The sequence below is a fragment of the Watersipora subatra genome, chromosome 6, assembly GCF_963576615.1.
Source record: "Watersipora subatra chromosome 6, tzWatSuba1.1, whole genome shotgun sequence".
Taxonomy (NCBI): domain Eukaryota; kingdom Metazoa; phylum Bryozoa; class Gymnolaemata; order Cheilostomatida; family Watersiporidae; genus Watersipora; species Watersipora subatra.
In genome coordinates, this window is record NC_088713.1 from 28950073 (window position 1) to 28971411 (window position 21339).

General features: G+C 35.5%; 1 protein-coding gene across 1 annotated transcript; it reads left to right on the top strand.

Annotated features, from left to right (window-relative positions):
- Window positions 1-1591: 1591 nt before the first annotated feature.
- On the top strand, window positions 1592-21002 carry LOC137398194 (tetratricopeptide repeat protein 28-like). Its single transcript, XM_068084301.1, has 4 exons — window positions 1592-1657; window positions 3146-4921; window positions 17730-17902; window positions 18206-21002. The coding sequence occupies exons 1-4, from the start codon at window positions 1592-1594 to the stop codon at window positions 21000-21002; spliced, it is 4812 nt and encodes a 1603-aa protein (XP_067940402.1).
- Window positions 21003-21339: the final 337 nt, after the last annotated feature.

Here is a 21339-nt window from a genome sequence, read left to right on the forward strand (position 1 = left end):
CAGGCCAGGGTTGTTCAGAGGATTGCAGAACATTTATTTGGCCAGCTCGGCTTGGTAAAGATCAGGTAGGTTGGTGTAAGCCACTCGAATTAGAGCTCGACTCAAATGGCATGTTCTTAAAGGATGGTAGTTACGACCTTTCTCAGGATACTCAGCTTGACTTGAGCCTGCCCAAAAAAGACCGAAACAATCTCATAAAGCATATAAGATAAAAGTGGAGGTAAAAACGACTTTTACCAACTTAACATGTCTGCAATTCTTGGCCACCTTCTTCAGGACCTTCAGAAGGCGTAGCAAGCTTGCCGTCTTGGTTTATCTATATGCCTCAGCTGCTTCCTGAAAACGGCCGATACGGTACTCCACCTTTTCCGAGCCAGAAAGCTGACTTGAACTGGTGAGCTAGAGCCGAGGCCCAGAGTGTTATCAGCATCTTCCTTATTACCTCTGCAAGATGATCCGTACTACCATCTGCACTCTGAGCATGTCTGGTCGCCATCTCAATGCCTTACCCTTACGAGAGATAATTTTTGGATTTTTGGATCTTTGGAGGCAGACTTCAACATTTTAGGAAGCTAGTCTCATTCGAGTGCAATGGCATCTTGCCACAGATTACTTGCTTTTTAGGTTTTTCCTTATTACCAGTAGGGCAGCCTCGATTGGTACATTCAAACATCAACCGGTTTTTGTGGAGTTGATCTGATTAATCTTTGCAGGCCAGGGTTGTGCAACACCTCTCTGTTACAAATGAATATGGCAGAAAATCTCCGCATCACTCCCTTGTTATTTTCTGAAACTTTGCGGGCTGAATTCCAATCTGGCTCAGTGACCCCAGCCAGCTTGCGCCAGAGTGCCTTTTGCCGGAACTAAGACAGTTGGGGCCTTATTACAACTAGCAGTTGACACTACTGTTGCGGTTCATAGCTGTTTCCTTAGCTCAGTAGCTTCATGTTGCTGAGGCAGTCTCAGCGGTCATGTTCCTGTCCCCCACACCCTAACATTAGAAAGGTTTGGCAGATATAGTTTCTTTGAACCCGTGCCTCTCATCTTGTTATCCTGCAGTTGCTAAGCCTGATTTTTTTTGTGCTTTTACACCAATAGTTTGAGTTGACAGATGGTCTGGTTCTGCACAACTGCAGTTTGTTCTGTTGGCTCTTACTCTAAGAACTACAGCTCTTCAATTGCTGTTCTTCAGGTTTAATCTGGAGATACTTCATGCCAGCTCTGACTGCGATCGTTAACGTGGGTGTAGGGATTGCTAACAAGTATCTTTGCAGGCCAGGGTTGTTCAGCGTAATGCAGAACGTTTATTCGGCCATGTCAGCTCGGTAAGGATCGGGTAAATTGGTGTAAGCCACTCAAACTAGCGCTCGACTCAAATGACATGTTCTTAAAGGGTGGTAGTTGCGACCTTTTTCAGGATACTCAGCTTGACTTGAGCCTGCCAAAAAAAGATCGAAACAGTCTCATAAAGCATATAAGGTAAAAGTGGAGGTGAAAACGACTTTTACCCACTTAACTTGCCTGCAATTCTCAGCCACCTTCTTCAGGATCTTCAGAAGGTGTAGCAAGCTTGCCGTCTTGGTTTATCTATATGCCTCAGCTACTTACTGAACACGACCGATACGGTACTCCACCTTTTCCGAGCCAGAGAGCCGAGGTGACTTGAACTGGTGAGCTAGAGCCGGGGCCCAGAGTGTTATCAGAATCTTCTTTATTACCTCTGCAAGATGATCCGTACTGCCATCTGCAATCTGAGCATGTCTGTTCGCCACCTCAATGCCTTACCCTTACGAAAGATATTTTTTGGATCTTTGGAGGCAGACTTCCACATTTTAGGAAGCTAGTCTCATTCGAGTGCGGAAGTATCTTGCCACAGATTACTTGCTTTTTTGGGTTTTTCCTTATTACCACTAGGGTAGCCTCGGTTGGTACATTCGAACATCAACCGGCTTTTGCGGAGTTGATCTGATTAATTCAACTCCTGCCACCAGCGTAAAGGAAACCACTGCATTTCTAAACAGAATCACTTGAGTATGAAGGAATTAATATTTCTCAAATATGTAAATAATACAGTGGAGGGTATACAACAAGCAGTAATCGAATGAAAAACACGAGACTCTCGGATGCTCTGATTCACGGGGCTCATCCGCACTCCTTATATACACATTTTAGCAATTTGATCTGCTCCCCGGTTGCAGATGCTGACTCAGTAGCAAATCGGTCCTCTTCCACTGAGTAAGTGACTGACCTGGATGGCCTAATAAGTGTCGCACTTCTAGCCAAGCTGTAAGACGGGTCCTCCTTGTTGCTTGGTCACGATCTGTACCGTGTTGTAGAATCCGAACCAGTTTCTTTGGTGCCGTCCAGAAGTTTTGCTCTTTTTTTTTGGCCTCGGGCCCTAGTATCTCACTGCCACATTATTATAGATTAAATTACTAGCTTAAGTTACTCAAATTCATTTGACAAAAAAACTTAGCCAATAGCAACTACATTACCTGCCGCTGTTTATAAACTGTTTTACATTCTGAACAAATGTGTAGCATAGGAAGTAAGAAACGTTTGTCAACAACCTTTTTTAACTATAACTCGAGTTTTCAAATATTTGAATTATGCATTGCTTGAGCACACAGAAACAAGCAAACACTTTCATTTCAAAGGTAGAATGTTAAATGTTGTATATGTCTATAAATAATAATTTTCTGTGCAAAAACCTTTTTAATGTTGTACAGGCCAATAATTGATCTAATTTAGTTTATTTTTTACTTGTTCTGAGTTGATTAACAACGATTTGAGAAAATGATAGAGTGGAATCCATTGTTAAAAAAACTAAGTCTTCATTTCCATCTTTATGAAACTCAAACAAAAGAGCAACACGATACCGAAAAACACCAAAAATGAGATGCGAAACTTCTGACTTGCTCCTCAATTTTAATTTTTTAAATAAAATATAGATTTTATTCACCATTTCATTACCTTAGAAACTTAGACAGACATTTTCGAGTTACAAATGATAAATTGGAATAAATGCCTATAGGATTAAATGTGATAAATATTAATTTGTCCATTCAGATTTATTAATTTATATTATCTGATAATGCTGTTTATAAATTCTACTTTATATTTTAACTTTTTATACAATTTACAGGCTCATGGTCTGGCTAACTTCTGTGTAGCAGAGGATCCACTAACTGATAGACATAAGTTAGTCTATGAAATAGAAGAGAGCTGGTACAAAGGTAATCATCCAATCAGCTATGATGAGCATCAAGAGTTAACTAGAGACCATGGAAAGCTTCTCGAAGAGTACCGAGAGAAGACAAATGAAGATTTCAAACGCTTGAATGGCTCAGTTGAAGAATTGGAAACTGATGACATATTTAGTGAAAACAGCAAGCAACAAGCCAAAGTATTGTGCAAAAAGGTGTTTGAAGCAAGTAAAAATTGCACAAAAGGCCTCATCAATGTTTCTAGGAACATCTTAGAAACAAGTGTTAAACTTCTAAAGAGGTTGAATGAAGAATGCAATGGAAAGTTTGTAGTCATAGGTCTCGGTTCAGTTGCTAAAGGTGAGGCAACTCCATATTCTGACCTGGAATATGGAATAATAGTCGAAAAGAACTCCAGCTATTTTGAAAGACTAGCAGTAGACAGCTACTTCCGTATAGGGAATCTTAGGGAGACACCACTAAAAGCTTTTGATATCCAGGAACTGATTGAGAATGACTACTTGGACCATCAGATCTCCACCGATAACATAGTTGTTGGCTACAGAATTGATGGAATTACACAAAGATCAGGTAACATACCGACAGGAAATGGCAAAGGAGGGTATAAATTGACATTCACTGTAGACGAGCTCATGATGCTCTACCAAAATGAAGCTGAAAAACAATTTGATAGTTATGCCGCAGACAAGTCTGACATGCTCTCATCAACTGTTGTTATTTTAGCTAATGAGTCGACATCGGACCCTTATGAGCCGTATCGATCGTTTCAGTCAGCCCGAAGAAGTTATAAGAATTCTGTGCCTGCAGACAAAATTAACGTTATGCAGAAACGTTTACAATCATTTCAACAGGACATTCAAACATATTCATTCCTTCTTGAATTCACTAAATTTCAACCACCAAAAAACCATAGTGTAAAAGTTAAAGAGAAGTTCTTCCGATATCCAACCTTACTCGCAAACAATATGAAAATGTGTTTAGGGCTTGATGCTGCGTATTGCTGGGAGGTCTTTTCAACCATGCGAGAAAATGGCCTGTTGTCCCAAGAAAATCATGAGTACTTGAACATTCTGTTAGCTTCATCTATTTACATACGTACATCTGCTTATCTCAGACTGGAAGCTCAGGCAGAGTTTATTCAGGTTGCTGCTGAACCAACTGCAGCGCAGAGTGAGACCTACATTGCACCCCCTCAGTTAATCCTAACCATGGGGTGCTTGCTTGCTCCAATCAAACAATCTGTGAAAGCAGGTGTATCAAGAGCCACTCACTCATTTAAAAAAACTGGAAACGTTGCCATCTCAATCTCATCTATATGCAAAGACATTTTTGTAAAGAAAAATGACCATTGGTGTAAAGCTGCGGTTTTATACTTTATGGGCAAATACTCCGAGGCTAAAGAAGAGCTAGAACAGGCAATCGGTAAATCTCTAGAATCTTCTGAACTAGTTTTCTTCTTTGATAAAGTAAAGGAACGCGCAACGAGTATGCCTGATGGTAAATCTTTTGTGCGCAAGGAGACTGAGCTTTGTGCCTATCTGCTGTACTTTACCGGGGATTACCAACAAGCTCTACAATATCTCAGCCATCTCATCGATAGCAGTAAAGCAACCACAGAGCTATTTAAACTTTTAGCTGGGCACTGCTATGAAGAGATTGGTAACTTGATAGATGCTAGAAGGATGCTGCCAAAGGTGAGTGTCAACTATTGCTGCCAAAGTGTAAATTACACATGTATTGTATAAAGGGTTCAGCCCTCTGTCGTGGTGATCAACTTGCGTTTTTTAAGCATTTTTGAGCCACCAACATTTTGATCCAAGTTCCTGTTTCGACTTTTACGATACATGAAAGCGAAGTTTAGTTTAACCTTTTGAGGGATTTGCAGACGGAAACTAAATTCTTAAGTTGTTGGTAATTATTTGTTGTAGACTAATTATTCATTTTGGTAAATTTGGTAGACAGATCAATTCCAAAGTTGGTTAATGTACTTATGAAATGATGGACTAATGATTATTGATTGATTATTGAGTATTATGCATCTTTCACTTGTTATTTTTTTAGCTAGACATGTTGAAAGAATTTTTCTTGCATATAGAAAATTGTGTTACATAAAATTGTTTGAAAGTTAATAATTTAATAAATAAACTAACAATATAATAAACTGTAATATTTAGAAAAAAAATAATAAGGTGTTACTTTGAATTTTCATTGAAATCATAGTCACTCTTGACTTTTTTGATCCATGTCTGAGCTACTCTTGAGTAGATCCATGTGAAAAAAAAATCAACTATTTGAAAATTTCCATATCTAATTTTCCTAATGATATAATTTATAATAGAAAATAAAGTTTTTAATTGTATCATATGTCTGGCGACACTAATATAAACTCTGTTTAGCTGAATGCTGCAATCTCTACTTTTATTTTACACAAAACTATTTTATTTTCTCTTATCAACATTTCCAATTTAAAATAAACCAGCATGATTTTATCAACTACTAAATAAGATCACATAATATATGTAGGCCTATGATATGTTATATATATAATATATTGTATATAATATATTATATATATAATGTAATCATGGCAGGTATAATAAGTAATGAAGGGAATAGCTGTCAGCTGCTGGTTGTGTTACTATATATATATTTTAATTTATATTTATATTTTTATATTTATTTATATTTTTTATATTTATTTAAATGTATAGCCTATAGCTGTTGCAGATGTCATATTTCTTCAACACAAGTTTTTAGTGATTTTTTCAAGTGCGCTAAAAAAATTACTTTGTTAGAGCAAAAATGTAAAAGAAATTTAGACCCAAAATGTAGGCCTAATTAATATCAGAGATCTCAAAAAGTTTACCAAGCTAAAAATTGTGTCAAGTGGATTGTTGTCCAAATTCTTAACCTATGTGATTCAGACACAGTTTTAGAGCTAAATCCTTTAATCCGCTGTCTGCTGACACAAAGGTTGGTATAACAGTAGTATGTAGAGAGCAGATCTACACACGTTTGCACTTAAAGTGAGATTTTGGGTACATTTTAGCCCGAGAACCTCGGAGAATGGTGTTGTCTGATGGAAAGTTTGGGGGGGGTAGGTGTGTGAGTGTTGGGAGCTAAGGTTATGAAGTTTGAGAGGAATTGTGGGAAGGATGCGGTGCTGGTCGAGAGGAATTGTGGGAAGGATGACGTGAAGAGGGCGATGGTTTCGGGTTTCGATGCGATGGGTTTGGGGTTCGGGTGTCGACGAGTTGAGCGATCGATCGTCGAATGGTTGGGGTTGGGTTGGCGACCGGTGGGGTGAACGGTGTTATGTCGTTTCGGTTGAATGAACGCTGATGTTGGACGAGTTCGGGCGTGTCTATTCGTGGAATCGGTTAAGTCTCCCTTCGTTATAAAACTCTTTAAAGATGAGTAATAAGAAAGGGGAAAGTCGAATGATTTATTCATTATGAAAAATTTTGTTCAACTAGAAGGAATATAAAAATATATAAAATTATGGAAACTAATCATAAGGATAATTCTAAAGTTTACAAATCTTGTGAAGAAGAAAAAGATAATACAGATGGATTAGTTGAAGATACTGTATTATTACATAAACATTTTGATAACATCACTAAATCTACATCAAAACCGCTTCAACAAAGTTTGCTTCAATTTTTTGGACCGGTTTTAATATTACTTGCAATAACTGTAGCTTCATCTTTGATTGAATATTTTTTTATTCGGATTACAGGAGAAAAGATGAATGCTACTGTGAACTATGTAGAAGTATTTTTTCAAAATCTTATGAATAATGAAAGTGTGATTTTTGAAAACATCTCCTCATCATTATAATTAGTTGAAATGAAAACTTCAATGTTAGTAATTATCAAAACATGGAGAAAGACGGACTACAATCAATTGATGTGAGGTTACATTCTCCTTTCACATCTATGATAACAGGACCAACAGGATCAGGAAAAACTCAACTCGTTAAACGGTTGATTGAACAATCTCAATTAATATCTACCCCTTCTCCAATCGAAATTATATATTGCTATGGAATATGGCAGGAAGCTTTTGAGGATATGAAAGGAGTGGAATTTCATGAAGGATTGAAAGATCCGAGTACTTTTCCCAAAGATGGAGAAAATAGATGGATGATCATTGATGATCTAATGGAGGAATTATCATCAAATATCAAGATGGCTAACAATTTGTATACTCGAGAAAGTCACCATCTAAATATTAGTATTTTTACTATTACACAAAACTTATTCTTTGGTAAACTTAGAACAATTTCGTTGAATAGTCACTATTTTTTTATAGGAAAAAACCCCAGGGATTCTACATCAATCACATTTTTAAAAAAACAAGTTTTTCCTGGACAAGTTAAATATTTTCAGGAATCCTACCGAGATGCAACATCTTCACCATATTCCTTCATGCGACTGGACCTCCGACAAGAAACCGATGATACAATGAGAATTATGGGAAATTTCCCTCCTGTTGACTCTACACCTATGATTATTTATAAGCCTAATTAAGCAATCGATTTTGATTGGAATTCCATAATTAAATAAAACAAGTATATATTCCAAGTTCTCTTTAAATATTCACCATACTACTTCTGTATCTTCTTCTGAGTGATTACTATAACATCACTAAAATTATCACATAGATATGGCTGAAACAAAAAGAATTCAACGAAATTTACTAACTTTATTAACTCTAGTTGGTGATTCTATTTCTTCTCAACATTCAATTATTAAAAATGCTAAAACGGATTTAATTTTAGCAATTATTGATTGTGTGAAATTACTCATTAAAAGAAAAGAACGACTAACTGCTGCTCAGTATAAAGCTTTGAATCGACAAAGTACGAACATCGCTCGACTGATTAGTCCTAAAACATCGAATTTGGAAAAGAAACAACTTTTGCAAAAAGGAGGGTTTTTATCGGCTTTACTAGGTCCGATCGAGGGTGCTATACTCCCAGGATTAGTTGAACCATTGCTCGGAGGATTGTTTAAACAACGAAAAAGAAGATAATTAAGTTATCATGGATAATTCTCCACTTTCTAAGAGAATGAAAAAAAACAGAGTAATTCTGCAAATACTGAACAGTCTTACAGATGAACTTGCCAGTTCTGCTTTACCTCATATAAAAGAAGAAGTAATTAGAACATTACTTGAAATTGTTAAAAATATTATATATGGGAATGTACCTTTAACGAAAAATCAATACCATTCTCTGAGTCAACATAAAAAGGAGTTGATGAATATTATCGATGAAAACAAACCTCTTAAATATAAACGAAAGATTTTGCAAAACGGAAGAGGATTATTGAAACGGATTATAAAGCCATCCCTCAACTTGTATTAATCATTCAGCAGGAAGATGAGCTTTCCTAAGTACACAAAAAAATTTTTTTTGGTTTCTGAAGACGACTACAAAAGAAACCAATTTAAAAATCAACAGAATTCAAAAATTATCAATGATGGCTATAGTTCGTCACTTCGTTTTAATCCAATAGAAAATCCAAGAGTAAGTAAGGTTAAGGAGACCAGAGATAGGATGCGTCAAATTAATAACGATAACACTATTTCAGACTATAACAAAGTTAATTTGTATGCAGCTGAACTTCAAAATTTTTTAGATGAAATGAAATCAATTTGGAGTTATCCAATTCAACAGTCTCCGACTATTCGAAAACCGATTTCAATGATGTCACAAACACCTTCAGCACCTCAAAATTCAAAAGAAACTCTAAAGAAAGACACACCTGAATTACCCGAAGATAATTCGTCTCAAGACTCTACAGTTTTAAAAGAATCGCCAAAAAAAGAAGACACATTATCACCACCGAAGTTAAACGAAGAAGAACCATCGTCAAATTCTTCTAGATCTTATTCCATTTCTTCAATAGTTGAAGACTTCGGTTCGAAACAAGATCAAACTAAAGCGAAAAAACTTCTGGAAAAATTGGAAAAGTCTGGAAATTATGATTCTTTAACCGGGAAAATAGCAGGATCTACAGGAGAGATTAAACCTGAGAACTTACGAAATCTTCTTGAAAGAAAGTTTCGTGATAAAGATAGATCAATTGTATCTTCTCCCTTTTCTCCAAGTTCATTTGAGAAACAATTTAACCTATTTGAAAAAATTATCAAGGAGTCGAACTCGAATTTATCAAATAAATCAAAATCCAATTCGAATAGATCGTCTTCACGAAAACCTTATGTAGGAACAAGAGGAAAATGGACGACTTACTAAATGAATTCTATTATACCCCGGATCTAACATCTTCATTAGGTGGAGCACGAAAACTGATTGAAGCACATCGGAGAAAAGAAAGCGAACAAGAAGTTAGAGAATGGTTAAGTGGTGAAGATGCTTATACGTTACACAAACAAATAAAAACGAAATTTAGAAGAAGACCTACAATTGTTGCAGGAGTTGGTGAACAATTACAGGCTGATTTAATGGATGTTAGATCTCATCGAGCTGAAAATGATGGAATTACATTTTTACTTACATTGATTGATGTTTTTTCAAGAAAAGCATGGGTAGAACCTCTTGTTAACAAATCAGGTATATTGGTAGCAAAAGCCTTAAAAAAGTACTGGATGGAACTAATTATAGAGTTTTTCAAACAGACAAAGAAAAAGAGTTTAATAATCGAGATGTCAAAAAAGTTTTGAAAGAAAATAAAGTAAAATGGTTTACATCTGAGAATGAGACAATTAAAGCTTCCATCATAGAACGATTCAACAAAACATTACGGATGAAGATGTATAGATTCATGACATATTCGGATGAACGAAGATATATTGATGTTTTACCACAAATGGTAAAAGCATATAACAATACTATTCACACAACATTAGGAATAAAACCGAATGATGTAAATTATGAAAATCAAGAAAGAATCTGGAATAGGATTTATGAAAATGGAGAATATAGTTCTGACAGTACTCCCAAATTCAATATTGATGATTACGTTCGTATTAGTAAAGCTAGAACAGCTTTCGAAAGAGGTTTCACAATAAATTGGACGGTTGAAGTTTTTCAAATTACAGAAGTACTTGATTTTGAAAGACCGATTATCTATAAATTACGTGATTTGGCAAACGAACCGGTTGATGGAACTTTTTATGAAAATGAACTACAGAAAGTAAAAAAACCCACATTTTTTCGAATCGAGAAAATTCTCAAATCTCGGAAACGAGGAAGAACAAAGGAAATACTCGTTAAATGGATGGGATATCCTGATTCATTCAATAGCTGGGTCAATGAAAGAGATTTTGTTAAATAAAAGAGGATGATAAGGAATTGAACTTCATTGAAAGAATTGAAAATGTCGGAGTTCGTAACTCTTCCTTCTGATGCTATTTTTAGTGACTTTCCTAAAAATACTAATTCAAACTTTACAGTTAGACTAGCCAGATATGTAGATTTTACAGAAGGACAATGGGAAGTTGCTCTAAAAGATATATCGTTTTTAAATAATTGGCCAAATGTAGTAGAAGGGATAATAAGCATCACAAAAGCGGAACTTAATGGGAGATTTCGTCGTTTCGACATAAAAATTGGAAATGGAAGATACGAAGATATAGATGAAGTAATTCAACGAGCTCATGATGTTCTAAAATCCTTCAATTTCCATCCAACTATAGAATTCGAATACGACAAAATATCCAACAAATCTATGTTGTATGTAAGAGATTCGAGTGTTCAGGTTTCGTTTTCACAAGATTTCGCAAATATCTTAGGATTAGATCCGAAGATAACTTATAATGTGGGAAAACACGGAAACATCACATCTCCGGATATCAACTATGGATTTACATCATTATACGTATATTCATCAATTGTAAGTAACAGACTCGTTGGAGATGCAAATGTACGATTGTTACGAGTTGTCCCAGTAAGTGGAAAGAAGTTCTCTCGAGTTTATACAGAATTCAGTCAAGCGCATTACGTTGAAGTAGATAAAATTTCTACTGATGTGATAGAGACCCTTATAACAAGTGATGATGGAGAAAAAGTACCATTTGATGGAGGGAAGGTTATACTAACGGTTCATTTCAGAAAGAAACAATGAATTCCATATTAATTCCATATACTCCAGAAGACTCAAAAAACTTTTACATTCAATATTACACGTCTAATCAAACAGGAAATGGCGGATTGACACCATATAAAGGAAAAAGAGTGATGGGAAATGGACGACTATCAGGAATATTTAAAAAATTAGCAAAAGCTGTTGCGCCTCTAGCAAAAAAAACGGCTATCTCATTAGGGAAAAAAGGGTTAGATGCTGCATCCAATTATCTTAATAACATGGTAGAGAGACCAAAAGAAGAAGAAGAAGAAGAAACAGATGAAGTAGTAATTCCAAGAGTTAGAAAACCTGGGAAAAGAAAATTAAATAACCGTAGCAAACCTGCAAAACGACGGAGAAAAGCCACTCCAAATATTTTTTAAAATTTGAAATGTTTTATATATTATTATCTCAATATTTTTAGTTCATTTCATTGACATACATCAATAGTGAAAGATGAGTTCTGGAGAGATTGGTTCAACAGGTTTGAAAATAACGGGTTCTCCTTTTACGATAAACGAAAGTTTGGGTATATTTGATGTTCCGGGCACACATAGTTCGGTGGAGCACGGATATTATAGTGAATTAGGTCCGTCACGACTCAGTGAATATGGACCAATTGAAATTGAAATACCTGGAGATGTAGATCACTATATCGATTTAAGTAATTCATATTTGCAAATCGAAGGAAAAGTAGTCAAGGACGATGGTTCCAATTTAGACAATACTGTTGGTAACGTAAATGTTGTACCAGGGGATGCGTTTTTTCATTCGCTAATCAAAACAGCAACATTCAAAATTAATGGATCCGTTGTTGAACATTCAAGTGATTATCCTATGAGATCGTTTATAGAAACCCTTCTCAATAATAGCAGAGAAGCAAAACAATACCAATTAAAAGCAGAAGGATGGTTTCAAGATGATAATCTTGCAAAAGATGGTGCGGATTTCGATAATACTGCGTCTACAGCAAGAAAGAATCTTATTAGAGGATCAAACACATTTGAGTTTTTTGGACGACTCCATCTTAGCATTTTTCAACAGGAAAGATATCTCATTCCAGGATTGAATTGTAAATTAGAACTAGACCGAAGTAAACCAAGTTATTGTTTGATGGCAACAGGAGCTGCTCCTGGAGGAGGGGGAAAAGTAAAGTTGACGAAATGTGTACTTCATCTTCGAAAATTAAAAATCAACCAAACAATTCAGCTTTTACATAACGAAAAACTACTTAATGGTGTTAATGCAAAGTATCCTCTTTCTCGGGTATACACCAGATCTTATAATGTGAATACTGGATTAACCCATACTCAAATTAAAATTGCTGATAACACACTTAGACCAAATTTAATACTTGTTTCACTTTCATCACACGATGGAGAAAATGGATCATACAATCGTAATCCTTTCAAATTTGGTCATTACGATGTGAGTCATGTAGAACTACAAATTGATGGACTACCTTTTGGAAAACGATATACTCCAAATTTTGAAAATAGAATGTATACTCGACCATATGTACAACTTCTAAATGCAATGGGAAAAGATCTTTCTTCTGAAGGAAGTGGAATTGGACTGACTGAATATGAAACTGGACTTGCAATATACGCTTTCGATTTGACAGGAGATCTCTCATCCGAAGGATTTCATTTAATGAGACATGTTTCACTAACAATCGATATCGGTTTTCGGACTGCAACACCAGAAAATGTCTATCTTAATACATATATACAAAAGGATGGAATGATGGAAATCGCTTCTGACTTTAGCGTTCGACTCAGTGGTGGAAGCATATTCTAAGGATGAATACAGCAAATATTTTCGATGTTCTTTCCCAAGATCACATGACTAATAATCATTTTTTTGCTGTCTGTGCAAGAAATGAATTTATAGAACAATTTTTATCGAATGAAGGAATATATATTTTTAACACACACTATTCTTATCAACCAGGAGAACACTGGATAGGAGTTATTCGAACAAAATCCGAAATTAATTATTTCGATTCAACAGGACAAGATCCTTCAACATATCCAGATGTCGCTCAAATCTTAAAACTTTCTGGAATAAAGTTAATTAAATGGAATGATGTTCTACTCCAAGGTTTTCTTTCAACAACATGTGGAGATTACTGTCTTCTCTTTGCAATATTTTGGAGCAGAGGATTTTCAATAGAAGATTTTTTAACAGTTATGCTAAAAATTTCTGAAACAGATACACGAGATCATGTAGTTCGAAAAACTATACTAGATAGATATGATTGGAATGGAAAAATTAGTAAAAGTCTTAATAACGAAGAAAATGAAGGTTTTGACAATGTACATATTCAAGGAACTTCCCAAATTGTTAAATTACTAGAAGAACTGACATAAAATTTTTTTTCTATATTTTACAATTGAATATACATATATACTTTATATCGAAATAAACTTGGTAAAAAATACAACCGAATGTTATTTACTTTTTTGATATAAGTTTTATATATTGATATACTCTCGCTGAGTTGGAGTTATCCTCAAAATAATCCACATATTAATCCATGTATGCCTCTTTACTAGTTCATCATCTTCATCTATTTACTGGTCGAGAGGCTGTTATGGAATGGTTAAGCCAAACCAAACAGGAGAATTCCATAGGTAAACCTAGGAAAACAATCAGGTCGAATGCCAAGGCGCTTGTCCACACAACAGCCCCTGAAAACAGCGACACTCAACGAACTTAATCGCGAGTAGCCGACTAACAGAATTCTAGCTGAAGCATACAAGCCTTATGGTATCAACGCTCGATCGACCCAAATTCTCAAATATAAGTAGGCATCAAGAGATGGTTAATGAGGCAGAATATTCCATCAGATCATGCAATGCTTATATAGTGAATTGAAGAATGATGGGTGTGTCCAAAGGAATTAATGAGGCGAAAATAGCAAACAGATTTTCGCGAAATTGAATTTCGCGAAAGTTGACTATATAATATATATGATGTGAAATTTCGCGAAATCCAATTTCGCGAAAGTCACTTTCGCGAAATTCAATTTCGCGAAAGTTGACTATATAATATATGATGTGAAATTTCGCGAAATCCAATTTCGCGAAATTCACTTTTCGCGAAATTCAATTTCGCGAAAGTTGACTCTATAATATATATGATGTGAAATTTCGCGAAATCCAATTTCGCGAAATTCTCTTTCGCGAAATTCAATTTCGCAAAAGTGGACTATATAATATATATGATGTGAAATTTCGTGAAATCCAATTTCGCGAAAATGTAAGCATAGAGGAATGTTTTGTAATCTATTTATAAATTTTCATTAAACTCACTCAAGCGTTTTACAGACGTTCAACTATATAAAGCAATCGAGAACAAAACATTATTATCATAACACTCTTCATAAGCTAACAGAATTCTGAGAAGGGTAAAATGTCAGAATGGAAATGTACAGATAGTTGTCTTCAAATTTGGGCTACACCATGGGAATATTGTACACACGGACTACTTTCCTGTACATGTGGATATGTATATGATGGATTAGCACAATGTGTACATTGGTAAGTACATTTTGAAATTTTAAATTCTAAAGTTTTATATGAATATATAATTATTCATTTTATATACATCATCTTTTCTCAATTTTCAATGGATTTTAAAAAAATATTAAACAGGTATCAAGAAGATGGTAAGGAAACTGATGAAAAAACGACTCGAAAGAAACAAACTCTCAAAATAGTGAAACGGAGTTGCAATTGGATTTACCATTGGATTATCCTATAGATGGATTACCTTCCTGTAAATGTGGACAAGACGTATACGATGGCTTAGCTCAATGTATATTTTGGTAAGTAGATTTTGAGAATTTTAAATCCAAAGATATATAGTTATCCATTTATTTCATCCTTTCTCAATCCTCAATGTTTTATATATTTAAACAGTGATGATGCAAAACAAAAAGAAGTTGATGAGAAAAGCGAGTCAAGCATCACATACTTCTATCTCGATAAGAAAGAATTACAATATTCTGAAGTGACAAGCTCTTCAACTCCACAGAAAACTGGCAATTAGTATTTATAAGAAAGAATTTTTTTTTTTTGAATGAATATATATATGCAAATCAATAGAACCTTTAGAAATAAAATCTTCATCTCCAAAGATGGAGAATTTATATTTTATTGTATATTTTAAGATACTATTATTAAAATAAAATCAATACAATATTCACATATCATTTTCATTGTGGAATAAAAATTTAGAAAAAGCATGAAAATTAGATTACAACTTTAGCAGCAGCATGTGATTATGATAAAAAATTTTGACATCCTGTAATTTGTCTACAGAAAAACTTTCATTTCCATACTCTCTTTCTTTATTACTTGGATTATATAATCTTAAGGCTCTTGGTATGAATAAGATATCAGTTATATTTTCCTTAAGATTTTCAGATGATGTCTGAGTTGTCATTCTGCTCACTGGAATAGTGGTAACGTCCGTAATTGCAATGTTGGTAGGAATTGTGGAAATGTGTGTAGGTCTGATGGTGGATCTTTCTACAGAAAAACTTTCATTTCCATATTCTCTTTCTTCATTATTCGGATTATATAATCTTGAGGTTGTTGGTACAAATGGGATATTAGTTATATTTTCCTTAAGATTTTCAGATGATGGAAGAGTTGTGATTCCACTTGCTAGAATGATGGTATCGAGTGTAGTTGTGGTGGTAGTAGGAATTGCACTAGCGAGTGTAGTTGTGGTGGTAGGAATTCTGGATGTGTGTGTAGTTCTGATGGTGGATCGAGTAGTGGAAGTATTAATTGGTGCTGTAAATCTACCATTATTTTCTTCGAAAAGTGGATGATGACAAACAAACTTAATAGGCAATGCTCTCCTTCCACAAAACCTTGAACGAGCTGAGTTGCCTACACAATATCTCGCTAACCGTGAAGATGGATTAGCCCATTGAACAAGTCGTTCAGTAATTCCCAACCTTTGAATAATTTCATAACTAGCTATACCATAAGTACAATCCGAGGGGTTATGTTCTAATTGAATTATATTTCGTAAAAATTCACCGTTAACCGAAAAAAATCCAAAACTAATAAATAGTATTGGAGAAATTTGAAATATATCATCTAGTTTTCTATAAAGACTCTTCATGTCTTCTCAAAAGAATTTTTTCATAATGAATAAATCATTCGACTTTCCCCTTTCTTATTACTCATCTTTAAAGAGTTTTATAACGAAGGGAGACTTAACCGATTCCACGAATAGACACGCCCGAACTCGTCCAACATCAGCGTTCATTCAACCGAAACGACATAACACCGTTCACCCCACCGGTCGCCAACCCAACCCCAACCATTCGACGATCGATCGCTCAACTCGTCGACACCCGAACCCCAAACCCATCGCATCGAAACCCGAAACCATCGCCCTCTTCACCTCATCCTTCCCACAATTCTTCTCGACCAGCACCGCATCCTTCCCACAATTCCTCTCAAACTTCATAACCTTAGCTCCCAACACTCACACACCTACCCCCCCAAACTTTCCATCAGACAACACCATTCTCCGAGGTTCTCGGGCTAAAATGTACCCAAAATCCCACAAGTGCAAACGTGTGTAGATCTGCTCTCTACATACTACTTATAACCAGATCTGAACTGGAATTTTATAGACATTCATAAATGTTTATAAATGAATTGTTGCTAGCAATTACTAGTAAGTTATTTTACAACCATGAACAATTTTAAATGATTTATATGAAACAACAATAAAGAGCATACTAACACTAATAGATTAATAGTTTTAAATAATCCTAAAATTAGTTTAATGTAATAATAATTTTATTTAAGAATTGTTATCCAATGATCCAACTTGCTAAAAACTTATTTAGTCTTACAGTCAGTTCATTATCATTGTAATTATTATTGTAGTTATTAAAAACAATATAAATAAAAACATACACTAAAACTACAACTAATACTTTAGATGATATAGCGTATTATACTTTATAGCATTGTAGGAAAGAATTCTCTTTGTTACTCTATTAAGATCACCATTGTACTTTATTTTTACTAAATACACAAAAACATCATTTTGCTTGGACAACATTTAAAATCATTTTAATTTATTATATCATATCAAAGTAACATCGGCGCATTTACTAAAATATGGCTTGAATTTTCTCAACCTTGAATAACTATTACTGAAGCTGCAATCCAATCATAATACTCAAGTGTTACTTAGCTCTGCAGCTAAACAAACAGTTTACACCTGACATCTGTCAGATTTTTGTTATAACATAAAAGTGTATATGATGGCCGAGTTCAATGGACGGTTAGATGCTAACTATATGGATGGTAGATAACATGACAGATGATGATGTATTATACCCTAATATAATTGAGTGATATTTTAGGGCAAAGAGAATATCACCACTTTAGATATAATAAAGTGTGACTTACACGCTGGGACTGATCACAGAGATACCTCTAAAGTATACTCCAACATTGGACTGATGTATTTATCATTAAGTGAGTACAGACCTGCCTTAGAATTTCTGACTGAGGCCGTGGATATTCAGAAATCTGTGTATGGAGAAACTTCTATTTGTTCCGACATTGCTAGCAGCTACGATAACATTGGAAATGCATATAAATCCCTGGGTGACTATAAAGCCGCATTAGAATATCACACCAAGTCTTTGGATATGACCAAAGCTGTGTATGGAGAAACTGCTAGTCATTCTGATATTGCTCGCAGCTACAATAACATTGGAAATGCATATCGCTCCCTGGGTGACTATAGAGCCGCATTAGAATATCACACCAAGTCTTTGGATATGATGAAAGCTGTGTATGGAGAAACTGCTAGTCATTCTGGTATTGCTCACAGCTACAATAACATTGGAGATGCGTATAACTCCTTGGGTGATTATAGAGCCGCCTTAGAATATCACACCAAGTCTTTGGATATGACGAAAGCTATGTATGGAGAAACTGCTAGTCATTCTGATATTGCTAGCAGCTACAATAACATTGGAAATACATATTGCTCCCTGGGTGACTATAGAGAAGCATTAGAATATTACACCAAATCTTTGGATATGAAGAAAGCTGTGTATGGAGAAACTGCTAGTCATTCTGATATTGCTCGCAGCTACAATAACATTGGAAATGCATATGACTCCCTGTGTGACTATAGAGCAGCATTAGAATATTACACCAAGTCTTTGGATATGATGAAAGCTGTGTATGGAGAAACTGCTAGTCATTCTGATATTGCTAGCAGCTACAATAACATTGGAAATGCATATGACTCCCTGTGTGACTATAGAGCAGCATTAGAATATTACACCAAGTCTTTGGATATGATGAAAGCTGTGTATGGAGAAACTGCTAGTCATTCTGATATTGCTAGCAGCTACAATAACATTGGAAATGCATATCGCTCCCTGGGTGACTATAGAGAAGCATTACAATATCACACCAAGTCTTTGGATATGAGGAAAGCTGTGTATGGAGAAACTGCAAGTCATTCTGATATTGCTTGCAGCTACAATAACATTGGATATGCATATGACTCCCTGGGTGACTATAGAGCAGCATTAGAATATCACACCAAGTCTTTGGATATGAGGAAAGCTATGTATGGAGAAACTGCTAGTCATTCTGATATTGCTAGCAGCTACAATAACATTGGAAATACATATTGCTCCCTGGGTGACTATAGAGAAGCATTAGAATATTACACCAAATCTTTGGATATGAAGAAAGCTGTGTATGGAGAAACTGCTAGTCATTCTGATATTGCTCGCAGCTACAATAACATTGGAAATGCATATGACTCCCTGTGTGACTATAGAGCAGCATTAGAATATTACACCAAGTCTTTGGATATGATGAAAGCTGTGTATGGAGAAACTGCTAGTCATTCTGATATTGCTAGCAGCTACAATAACATTGGAAATGCATATCGCTCCCTGGGTGACTATAGAGAAGCATTACAATATCACACCAAGTCTTTGGATATGAGGAAAGCTGTGTATGGAGAAACTGCAAGTCATTCTGATATTGCTTGCAGCTACAATAACATTGGAAATGCATATGACTCCCTGGGTGACTATAGAGCAGCATTAGAATATTACACCAAGTCTTTGGATATGAGGAAAGCTGTGTATGGAGAAACTGCAAGTCATTCTGATATTGCTCGCAGCTACAATAACATCGGAAATGCATATCGCTCCCTGGGTGACTATAAAGCCGCATTAGAATATCTCACCAAGTCTTTGGATATGAGAAAATCTTTGTTTGGAGAAACTGCTAATCATGCTGATATTTCTGTCAGCTACAATAACATTGGAAATGCATATTATTCCCTGGGTGACTATAGAGTAGCATTAGAATATTACACCAAGTCTTTGGATATAATGAAAGCTGTGTATGGAGAAACTGCTAGTCATTCTGATATTTCTTGCAGCTACAATAACGTTGGAAATGCATATGACTCCCTGGGTGACTATAGAGAAGCATTAGAATATTACACCAAGTCTTTGGATATGAAGAAAGCTGTGTATGGAGAAACTGCAAGTCATTCTGATATTGCTTGCAGCTACAATAACATCGGAAATGCATATCGCTCCCTGGGTGACTATAGAGAAGCATTAGAATATCACACCAAGTCTTTGGATATGAGGAAAGCTGTGTATGGAGAAACTGCAAGTCATTCTGATATTGCTTGCAGCTACAATAACATCGGAAATGCATATCGCTCCCTGGGTGACTATAAAGCCGCATTAGAATATCACACCAAGTCTTTGGATATGATGAAAGCTGTGTATGGAGAAACTGCTAATCATTCTGATATTGCTCGCAGCTACAATAACATCGGAAATGCATATCGCTCCCTGGGTGACTATAAAGCAGCATTAGAATATTACACCAAGTCTTTGGATATGAGGAAAGCTGTGTATGGAGAATTTGCTATTCATTCTGATTTTTCTCGCAGCTACAATAACATTGGAAATGCATATGACTCCCTGGGTGACTATAGAGCAGCATTAGAATATCACACCAAGTCTTTGGATATGAAGAAAGCTGTGTATGGAGAAACTGCTAATTATTCTGATATTGCTCGCAGCTACAATAACATTGGAAATGCATATGACTCCCTGGGTGACTATAGAGCAGCATTAGAATATCACACCAAGTCTTTGGATATGATGAAAGCTGTGTATGGAGAAACTGCTAATCGTTCTGATATTGCTCGCAGCTACAATAACATCGGAAATGCATATCGCTCCCTGGGTGACTATAAAGCAGCATTAGAATATTACACCAAGTCTTTGGATATGAGGAAAGCTGTGTATGGAGAAACTGCAAGTCATTCTGATATTGCTCGCAGCTACAATAACATCGGAAATGCATTTCGCTCCCTGGGTGACTATAAAGCCGCATTAGAATATCACACCAAGTCTTTGGATATGACAAAATCTTTGTTTGGAGAAACTGCTAAACATGCTGATATTTCTGACAGCTACAATAACATTGGAAATGCATATTATTCCCTGGGTGACTATAGAGTAGCATTAGAATATTACACCAAATCTTTGGATATGAAGAAAGCTGTGTATGGAGAAACTGCTAGTCATTCTGATATTGCTCGCAGCTACAATAACATTGGAAGTGCATAAGATTCCCTGGGTGACTATAGAGCAGCATTAGAATATTACACCAAGTCTTTGGATATGATGAAAGCTGTGTATGGAGAAACTGCTAGTCATTCTGATATTGCTCGCAGCTACAATAACATTGGAAATGCATATGACTCCCTGGGTGACTATAGAGCAGCATTAGAATATTACACCAAGTCTTTGGATATGAAGAAAGCTGTGTATGGAGAAACTGCTAATCATTCTGATATTGCTCGCAGCTACAATAACATTGGAAATGCATATGACTCCCTGGGTGACTATAGAGCAGCATTAGAATATTACACCAAGTCTTTGGATATGATGAAAGCTGTGTATG

Bases quoted from the DNA above. Each gene is read 5' to 3' on its own strand.
- LOC137398194 (XM_068084301.1), top strand. From the start codon at position 1,592: ATGCCTCAGCTACTTACTGAACACGACCGATACGGTACTCCACCTTTT. The intron at 1,658-3,145 runs GTGACTTGAACT...TACAATTTACAG, and splicing joins TTCCGAGCCAGAGAGCCGAG to GCTCATGGTCTGGCTAACTT. The intron at 4,922-17,729 runs GTGAGTGTCAAC...GTGATATTTTAG, and splicing joins CTAGAAGGATGCTGCCAAAG to GGCAAAGAGAATATCACCAC.